This window comes from Styela clava, chromosome 11 (assembly GCF_964204865.1).
Source record: "Styela clava chromosome 11, kaStyClav1.hap1.2, whole genome shotgun sequence".
In the NCBI taxonomy this organism is placed as follows: Eukaryota; Metazoa; Chordata; class Ascidiacea; order Stolidobranchia; family Styelidae; genus Styela; species Styela clava.
This window is the reverse complement of record NC_135260.1, coordinates 19,749,282-19,760,307: the sequence shown is the minus strand read 5'-3', so window position 1 is coordinate 19,760,307 and position 11,026 is coordinate 19,749,282. Positions and strand designations below refer to the sequence as shown.

The following is an 11,026-nucleotide window of genomic DNA, read 5'->3' as shown; positions in this document are numbered from 1 at the left end:
ACGTTGAATGCGATCGTATAAAATACATTACCCATATGTCCTCTCTGGTGATTTCGAAAAATAGCTTAAGATGAATATTCTTTGAACATAAAAATATTATTCTTGAAGATTCAAGACATTTATTTCCATGACACCCGAGAAAATTCCGACTCTTTCCTGTAATACACTGATTACATAAAGTTTGTCAAGTAGCCACAGTAACTTCCACTTTATATCGCTGTTTTACAATACGCTTGCGCGAGCTAATATAGGTATGAGGCGTAGGGTTAGTGGATAAAAGGAATGGGATGATAAAATATTTAACATGTAAATGAAGAGTTGAATGAATCATGACAGATGGATCGCGGAAAATACACTAATTACTATTGTATACATAACTTCAATCTATAACAAATGACACATAGCCGAACGTGCGTGCCGATTATACGAAGTTGACGGAGACGTATAGATGAGTAAAGAGGAAAACGTGCCATCTTGATATCATTATGATTGTTTCACTTGCTGCGGTTTGAATGTCACTTTGGCAACTAATGAACTGATTTATCCGGCTTTTTTATTTCTTTATTTCGGCTTTTTTGTCACTGTTTTTCGATTACTACCAATACAAGTGAGCTTTTCATATACAAAATGAATTTTTTAATGAATGACTAAAAATTGTCAAATAAACCTGAAAATGACGATAGAGGATCCAATTATGCGTGAAAATCGTCTTAGGCATGGGCACTAGTTACATCCAATAGTTACGTCACGTTTTTGCCGATTGGTTATTGTTACGGAAAAGACAAGAAGAAATGTTTGATACAGTGGGAAAACACGTCGATGTACTCAGACAAAAAGTACGTGTTTGCCCCAATAGATTGCCAAGATTCAGGTTTCTGAAATAATCTATTTGGTAAATGAAATTCGCTGCAAATCCCAGTTGTCCACCGTCAAGGCACGCTAGCGTAGAGTCCGAATGTAACATCTGCTGCGACGTGTCTGAGTGTGAATAATTAATGACCGCAATCGGGATCTTCAATATAACATATGGAATACACAAACAAAACAGCGGTAATCGTTTCTGACCGAACTGAAGTTGAAACAAGCGGCATTGATCGCCGATAATTAGGTATTCCCGAAAATAAGCCTAATCAATGTTGTTTCGCAAATCGTGCGTTTGTCGATACACACGTTCATAACGAAATGCTTGCCACTGACATTCATGGTTTTTGTACGAATCCAAAGTTTAATTTTTCGGACCGTCAAGATTTGATAGTTTTTCAATTCAATTCGTTTATTACTCCAGACCGCTGTGGTCCATATAAAAACAACACAACAAATAAACATAAGCAAAACAAAAATAACGCAATAAATACATAAAATAACTGATATGACAATCAGATTCACAGTAAGTCTCAAAACTTTTGTGTATAGTATTAAATAAATAGATAACAATTCAGACTGTTAACACAATATCGATTCTGAGAGCTGTAAACGGTAAATCCATATCAAACTGCAATGAACCACAACCACAATCCTTTTTAAAATTACCTTAACGCCATATTCAAATTAAAAATTGCGTTTCTCGTTTAATTAGCTCTAGTAACAGATAGTTGTGTATTTTTCGTAGTCCTCTTATGAAAGTATTAAAGTCTATTACCGTTTTCCCCGAAAATAAGACCTAGCCTGAATTTTAAAAATGATTCTAATATAAGCCTAGTCAATAACGCGAATTTTTGTTTTACCTTGTTGATAGCAAGAAATCTCTTCTACATGTTTTAAATGATTAATAGTGCATGTTTTGCAGTCATTTTGAATAAAACTGTATATTTATAAGTAAATGGATATCGGTTTCCATATTTTGTATATTTAAAAACCTCGTAATTCTCTACTTTGTAATTTTGTTTTTGATAAATGAAAATATAAGACATCCCCCGAAAATAAGCCCTAGTGGTATATTTCGGAAGCAAATTTCGGGGAAACACGTCATGTGCTTCTAATGTAGGAATGTATTTTCAAAAAAAATGTTCCGATTCGAATATTTCCGAATTTCAGTATAACATCATATTATCGTCAAATCTCTTCAAATTTGCAATTACTACAGGATAAATTGTGATTTTGGACACGAAATTGATCGTTTTGTTATCATGTTGTTGTTCTTGTTGGACACGAAATGTACATATATATGGATCGTTTTGTTGTTGTTGATCATGTTATTATTTTTTTTTCTTGCGATAAAATCGCTTTTCTTATTTAACTACTGGACCAATTGCTTTGAAATTTTCAGTGGTTGAATGTTGTATTTTTCGCTCTGAAGGCCATGGATGTTTTCCCGGGCATTGATTTCCTTGATTATCTCCGTAACAAAGACAAATCAGCAATACGTCAACGACGACGTAACAAAGGCAATGTGTGCAGTCGCTCAGACACTTCTTCCACTCAGACAGTTGTAAACATTGTCGCGGTTGTGCGTGTTATTTGTCAGTTTACAATTTAGTTACTAAAAATAAGATGTAAATCAAATAATGTAAATGTCAATATGTCCTTCGAATAGCTTTAGTTCAGTTGCAATACTTAAAAATTACGCCCCCAAAAGCTTCGATCGACTAGGCTAAAATTAGTTGTCAGTACCTGGAACCGACACGCGGGTAAATATTCTAATAAAAATGATGGTTTTGAACATGCAAACCTGTTTGTAAACGTCCACTCTCCAATATTCTCAAAATAATTATCAAAAATTTGTTAAGAGTGGAATATAGAGAGAACAGTTCTGGGGTCAAGGGTCGGGAAAACGTCCATCAATTTTGTTTCTTACAAAAATTTCTGTGGCCTCTGTGGAATTCGTTGTTTGTATTCGATGACTCCATCAGAATCAAAAATTGCGCACCGCGCCGTGATCACAATCTCAATGATCTGGTGGTCGGACTATCAGTAGCCTACTGCAGCAGATTTGATATATTTTTCAATAAGGAATAAGCAATGATGTTGTTATTGTCAGAGCTGGAGATTGGAGTCATGGCATTTTGGTGTGGCCAAGCTTACCATGTTGAGTGGAGCTGGACTTACTAGAAAGTTTAGTGGCTCCAGCTCCTAACCTTCTTATTATTTTTAACATATTATATAATTTTTAAATATTTCTTACAAATAATAAAATCTTTCCTTTTCAGCTCATAAATTTATTAATTGAAAGTTTCTAATTGAATTTATGGGTATATTGGGCGCGGCCCAACAATTTTGTGCATGTGTCATTCCAACTCCACCTGACTACGTCATCTAAAAATTACGTCACAGTGACGTAATAAGGCCTGCCAAAATATACGGACCGGCGTCCAAAACGCGCAGACAATAACCCTTGCTCGACTGCGTCGACCGTAGTACAATCGACCTGTGTTATTTGAATTATTGTCTTCTTTATGGAATCAAGCCGTTTTTTTTAATTCCGAAACCTACATATCATATTGACCCCGATCGCACAAGCCTTCCGAAAATCGATGAAGCGAATTAGCCTTTTTCTTTCTGCGATCAGTTCGATTTGCGCATGTGTGATCGGATCACGTGACCGCAACCAAGCGTCGCTTTTCTTCGCTAGTACTTTATCGGTCGTTTGCTTTCGCTGTGTTTATTAGCGTATTGTAACTGTTTACAAACATACTAACAGATATGGCAGACTACTGCGGTGGTAACGGAGCAGCTCAATATGAAGAAAACAGCTATAAACGCTCGTATCAAGGTTTCGACGGAAGTGCTAATCCCGCCAAGAAATCCAGAGGAGGCGAAATTGGTGGAGTAGAAATGCGATGCCTCATTCCTTCAAAAAGTGCCGGCGGTATAATCGGTAAGGGCGGTACCAATATAAAGGATATGCGCCAGCAATTTAAAGCCCAAATCCAGATCCCTGATAGCAACACTGGCGATCGAGTCCTTCGTGTTCTCACAGATATTCAAAGCTGTGGTGAAATAATTTTGCGTGTCATACCCTCAATCAACGAAGAACGGCGCACCGATAAATTTGAAGCTAGCGTAAAATTACTGGTCCACCAAAGCCAAGCTGGCTCTATTATTGGGGTCAAGGGGTTCAAGATAAAAGAATTGAGGGAAAAGACTGGAGCGGTCATTAAAGTTCACCAAGAGTGCTGCCCTAATTCCACAGACCGAGTTTGCCAAGTGTCCGGCAAACCAGATGTTGTATCCGATTGTATCAAGCTGATTCTCGATCTCCTGGAAAATGCTCCACCTAAAGGCCCTATTCAAAAATATGACCCAGCTGCCAATGAGGGATATGGAGATTTTGGATATGGTGGGGGACAAGGGGGTTTCGATCAGGGGGGATATGGTGATGGTGGTTTTGGAGGTGGCAATATGGGGGGATATGGTAGTAGAGGGTTTGGTGGCCGTGGGGGTGGATATGGGGGAAATCGTGGGAGGGGTGGGTTCAATTCCGGAGGTAGAGGTTTTGGTGGGGGCAGGGGGGGCCGTGGAGGTGGAGGCTTCCGTGGACGTGGTGGTCCAGGACGTGGTTTTGGTGGAGGACGCGGAAGGGGTGGAGGACCAAGGGGCCGCCCAGGGGGAAACTTTTGATTGGCATAAGACTATGTCAGAAATTCCTGCCTGAACATTGTAGTGAAACCATTTTCACTACTTAAATATGGTAAAAAAGGTTGCAAGCACAAGCTCCCAAAGCCAAATAATGCTATTAAATTGAATATTTCAACAGTAGAACTTTAATAATCCAATGCAACTACTGTGTTCACTGTCCAATTTTATCGAATATTATAATATTGACTGACCATAATTGCATTGCATTAAGCCCAGAGTTATTAGTAAAATCGAAAATATATTTTGTCCAGATATCAAGTTGATAAATAAACAATATTATATGAATGTCACGTCCTGGCAAAATGTTTTGATGATTTGTGTAATTTAAACATCACTTTAGGTATCTAATAATATTTTGTAAAAAATTGAACTGTATTGTCCATCTTTTTTATTTCCCATGTTAATATTTGTTGGTTACACAGAGTTCAAATATAAATTCCCTGTGTCACGACATGTTCGCCACAGAAACCCACGTGCCTATTGTCAAGTTTTTCATGCCTCCAGCTAGAAGACCAGAATTAGCCAATGTTAGCCAATAATATTAGCCAAAAAATAGATATCCAACAGACCATATCACAAGTATAGGGGGTATCATAAATTTTCTGAATATTTAATCCAGTGAGCCACCAGATACAGAATAATTTTCGGTCTTGAGCAATGGTTTTTAGTATAAGTTACTGAAACAATCGTAACAGCCTTGGTATATAAGATGTCTTTACATATCTATCTTGTAATATTAGTCAGAGACTCTAAAATGATTTTCTGAAAAAATAATGTCAGATCATTAATAAATATCTTTCTCATCTACATAAATATGTAAACAGTTATGAGTTCTGTTTATCTCATTAATATGCAATTGCTCATGAGAGAATAGCAATTAACTTCATTAGCACTGTTGTTTCATAATTTGATTGTTTAAACTTCTCCAGTTTATTTTTGGTGAACAAAAGTTGAATGATGGTTGGGTTATGGGGATGTTCGCGGATTCTTAAATGTTTTTTGGTGTTGATTCCACAGAATGATGACAGATATATAAATTTCACCAATTAATTCTTGTAGCACACTTCCCAGTCAATAAGCACCAGACTTGGCTTGTTTTCATTTTTATCTATTCCCCATTACAAATTTTGTTTTATTACGCAGTGACTGAAAGGGTATCTGAGTTTCACAAATGCCATTATGAAAGTTAATTATATCGAAATTATCATGTTGAAGTAATATCATCACATCCCAGCGATAGTCCTTATGTATTGTACCTCACTTGATATCTCAAATTGTATGGCTTTTGCTTTCCCAAATTTTCAAAGAATCCCAATCCTGTCCTTTGCCTCTACCTACATAATGTTTCCCTTCATTAGCCTAACGGGTATGCATGGGGAAATATCCTGAATCAAGGAGGGCATGGAGCATTATTCCAGGGGGTATGAATCACCAGAAAGCAAAAATAGTATGTATTTCATGCATAAAGCATTCCAGGGAATTGGATCGTTGACAAACCTCATTTAATAAAATATTTTACCCATCATGTGTTTTCCAGACACTCGGGCCATAGCGAATCTCATTTATAAACATTTATGCTCAAACATGTAGTGCCAGATACGTCTACTCAAATGGTAAAAGCAATGTAATATGAGCAAATAATTTGTAGTGACAAAATGGCTCATTTAATTTGGTTAAAATTTCCAAAATCTGTTATTTTAATGTTGTGATATCCATGAGCGTCACTTGCTCAATATACTTTGTGCAAATTTTCAACAAGCTTTCACTATTAAGTGAAAGAAATTACTTGTAAACGACTCAAGTACTTGGTTCCTAATATTCACAAGAAAATCTGCACAAAAGTGATCAAGATAGATGTTTAGTCTAAGTTTGCATGTGTCAAACATAGCTTTCAATCAAACATTTGGTCATAGTTGCATAATATGTTGCTTGCAACTACTGGCTTGTACCAGTTTTCAAAACTTGAATTGGGAATATTCGATTCCATGGCTCATATGCCATCTAATGACTAGTAACAACATGGTATTTCATTTCTATATTGAAATTAGAATGATAACTGAAAAGAGTATGCTTCAATCATGAATCCATGATTTTATTTCTGAAATATGATCAGCGTTCATCTCTATAAGGGCACTTTTATATATGTGTCTCAATATCTTCAGCTGTACGTACTCTTTTTATCTTGCAGTTTGCTTGTTCCTAATTTTTTGCAGGTTCATTATTTGGTTGGGGTAACCGAGAATCGGTGAGAATATTTTTGGATTTGTGGTGTAAAGTTGTACATGCATTGCATATCCTCTATTTTAAATCTGAAGTAGGGTTTTTCAAAGTAAAAGTGGTTAACTTTCAAAACTCAAAGTTTGCTATTTATGTGTGCCCTCAATATTTACCTTAAAACCATGTGAGTGCTTGTCGCTTGGGCTACCTTAAAATGTATATGGTCTTTCTATGATTTGATCAAAAAAATAATTGCTCCCCTTCATCTTGCAATAAGATATTTCATAAACAATAAATTTGATCTTGAGATAGTGTTCCAGCTTAATTGTGCTTTTACTGCTATCTAACCCTGCTAAGCAAGCAGTGTTTCTTGAAAATTGCACTTTTTTTCTGTAACACCCTTTTCTTTGAGTTCTATGACGTGTTTCAGAATAACTTGTAAACGAACTACCATGTCAGTAATCATGGTTGTTCGTTGAAACTGACAATATCAGCAACATGTTTCCAACTGCTTTTCAGGATATGGGTAATTTTAATTAATTTTTTTAACAACACAGGGAAGCTCGGAGTGAATGGAGGGCTTAGGCCTCGAAACAATCTTGAATTTGATATGGATGTTTCAACTCCCAGTAATACACAGCAATACGAGAATATAAATGATAATGCCCATTTTCAAGTTTTATCATATCAACATCAGTCAATCATTTGATCTAACCCTTGTAAACAGGATGAGAAGTGATAAATCTCGAATTAGCTATACTGGGTTCATCAAGGAACACAATTTTTTTTTTAATTCGGAGCTGAAATTCATAGACTCGAAAAACGTACGACCACTGGGGATGCTGATATGAAAATATTTATCTCTTTTATTCAGGGGAATTTGTTTAATTTTATTCGAATTTGTTTGATTTATTCACGTATATTGCCTGAAAGGGACGTTGACTGTTGTTGTTAAAAATGAAGTAATCTTTAAGTGAGTAATCAAAGCAATCTTCCACCTGTGGATTTGGTTCTTAATATATGATCTGGACTTTAGTCCTACGTTATTCTGTTGGTTAATATCGTACTTGTAAAAATGTTGGATCTCGCAAGGCCACAGCCATGTGGCTGCGACAACGTTATTCTGGGTGGGAAAATCTCCGTTTCAACAGTGGCGTTGTACCGCCAAGAATTTCAATAAAATATAAATATGACGGATTTCTTATTTTAAGTGTGGGGGAGCACGTTTTCATCGTGCTAGTGGGCCGAATTCGCTATTCCAACAAGTTTGTTGACAAACATCTCGGCGCTGTGATTATAGTGCTTTTCGCCCATAGGCAGCGTATTTCGCTTCTGCTGCAGCAGCGACAGTTGTATTCCGCGATTGTACAAATGTGATTCAAACGTCATCGCGCAGCTGGGATATAATAAAACAATGGTAAATACGAAGTAATGATAACACGCACGAAAAAAACAAGGATAGTACCGCCGACGCCTTGCTGACCTCTCAAATAATGCGAAAAGCGTACCCAAGATTTCATTGAGGGGCGCAATTTGAAAGTTTTTGTGTGCAGTATATCGTATTTAACAAAACCCTAGGAAAAATCACCTGAGTAGACTAAGGAAAATAAAGCCGTGACAAAATGCCACGTCATGCCTACTCAATCAAACGAACAAGAATTTAATTTTATTGTATAAAGTACGTAGAATCCTCAGTATCGATGCATTAAAAATTGTATACTGTAGTCTTATATTCTCTCATTTTTGAATATGGCATCATCAGTTGGGGAGGAAGTAATAAAACTACGCTAAAATCACTAGGCTACTATAGTTGCATAATAAGGCAATTCGCTGCATGCTGTTTGCAGAATCATAGCACGTTCATAACTCACTTTTATACAAGCAGTGTGGAGTATCTTTCTGAGATTGCTAAATTTATTTATCGCTTTGAAAATCATATTCTACGCCCAATTTTTCATAACTTTTTTACTAAAATTTCAACCATTCATAGTTTTTTGTTGTTGTTCTGTTTGTAAATGAGTTCTTAATTTTCACATGGTGATAAATAAATATTACTACTCAATTACTATTTATGAGTTAGATAATTTCCTGGAAATGTCGTTGCTAAATTCCAGACGACTGCAGCTTAGATAAATTCCTGGAAATGCCATTGCTAAATTCCAAAAACCGGAATTAATGACGGTCTGCGGAAGTTCTAAGAAACTCCTACGAGAATGTAGCTGGCTTCTTGCCCTTTGCGATATTCGAAGCGATGCCTCGGTATGTAGTTGTCACTTTTAACCAGTTATTTTACTAACCCCCTCCCCATAGAGCAGTGGTTCCAAGCGACCGTGCAATATGCCGCGAAATCATTTTGGTGTGCCTCGAAGATATTCCATTTTTGAATTTATTTCAAGTAATTCCAATTTCTAATCCCCCAAATTCAGCGAGAATTACCCCACGGCTCTTGCTAATAAACAGAAACGAAAAATGTGAGGAGTCGTATTTGGGTATTGTTCCAATTCTAAGTTTTGCATAAAGCACGTCGACACAGTTTTGTGAAATTGAAAATGTCAAACAAGGTAACGTATTATTGTGCCAAATTTTACCAAAGAATTAATATTGGACTAATATAATCGTCATTATTGCCGACTTATTGAATTAATATTTAAACTCAGAATAACATTCAGAATTAACGCAATGACTTTGCCGGGTTTTTATTCACTATTTAATACGAAAACAAAACAGGGACAATAGAAAAGTAAAATCATAGGAAGGTCAACTATCGTCTTCATAGACATCCGCAATCCGGCGTCAGAAATGATAATATTGTTAGCTTAAAATTTGGACCCTCAATGCACAAACGATGGGGGAAAAGATCAAAGCCTGTGCAAAAGATGAAAATCGGAATAAAATCCCGGATTCACTCCTTGATAGTTGTTTTTAACATATGAACGCATAGTTCTCCCAGGAATATAAAGCCAAACTTCGACGTTCGCCGTTGTGTAATAATTGGTCCTTGTAAAAAAGAGGACGGATGGAAATAGCTCACCAACATTAGAATGTCTAGCGTTCTGGATGCCTGTTGTATATATACTAAATATACCCTATATTCGACAATTCGTTAAAAATATTCGAATTATTTGATTTGATGGAAATATTCTATTTTGCCCTCCCTTACGATCTGTTATTACGCTAGTAATCTGGCGAAACGCGTGGTAGTCCAAACACTGATGCAATGAAACTTGATAAAACCTTCATTAAATTTAGTAAATTGTGTTACTTCACGAGAGCGTGGTGGCATTGACGATTATTTCATATCTCGAACACAGTGATGAGCTGGAAAAATTGTAGCAACCGGAACGCACTTAGATTCGCAAAAATTTAATACATTTACAACACGACGCGGACGTTTACAGAAAGTTTTGTCTGGCCTGAGAGAGCCGAAGAACTACAATGAAATATGAAAAAATTATCTGAACTATGTCTGTGTAATATTACAAGAATATTCATAGCAATTACAAATGTTATTATTAAAAAGGTATGAGATGAATTTTCATTAGGTCAAAGGTCGGGGAAACATCTATTACACGTTACTGATGTACTAATATATAATTATTTGCGTGATGTGATGTAAAAAAAAATAAGAATTAGGATATGACAAAACATAAATTAATAACTAGATTCACCAGAAGAATTGAACTTATTGTACATTAATTTTATTTTAACAACGGGAACGCAAATGCAATAAAATGCCCAACAAAAGGAACGCCGTTCCGGTGCGTTCCGGCTACAGCTCACCACTGCTCGAACACAAATAGTTTCTGCGATCTGAAAAGTCGAATAAGCGTTTCGACATAGTAAATGCTATGATCATTGCCATCAATATATGCTCGGGCCTTGCACGAAATTCATAACGTGAAAAGATAGCCTACGTCCAGCCGTTTATAACAACTTTAAACCAATTTAGTGTTTTCTAGCGATACTAATTAATTGTTGCAATGAAATACAGTTTTTTTTCCTTCATTTCTCTCGCAAGTGCCGACAATAACACTATTGAATGATTTTGGCAATGGGAGAAACAAATTGTAACAAAAAAGAATTAGGTTGTGCAAAAGTGAGAATACCTGTGACAATAATAAGGGCGTAACGTTGAACGCGAAAGGGCGAGCTAAACCAAAGCGCGTGGTCGGCGGCGCTCTCGTGTACATTATTGTATGAAAACGGTTCCATTACATTTGAACCCACGTACATT

The 11,026-nt window shown here is 36.4% G+C and overlaps 1 protein-coding gene across 1 annotated transcript; it reads left to right on the top strand.

Moving 5' to 3' along the window:
- Positions 1 to 3,532: 3,532 nt before the first annotated feature.
- LOC120347300 (heterogeneous nuclear ribonucleoprotein K-like) lies at positions 3,533 to 5,047 on the top strand. Its single transcript, XM_039417212.2, has one exon. The coding sequence runs from the start codon at positions 3,640 to 3,642 to the stop codon at positions 4,555 to 4,557; it is 918 nt and encodes a 305-aa protein (XP_039273146.1). The 5' UTR covers positions 3,533 to 3,639; the 3' UTR covers positions 4,558 to 5,047.
- The last annotated feature ends 5,979 nt before the right edge of the window (positions 5,048 to 11,026 follow it).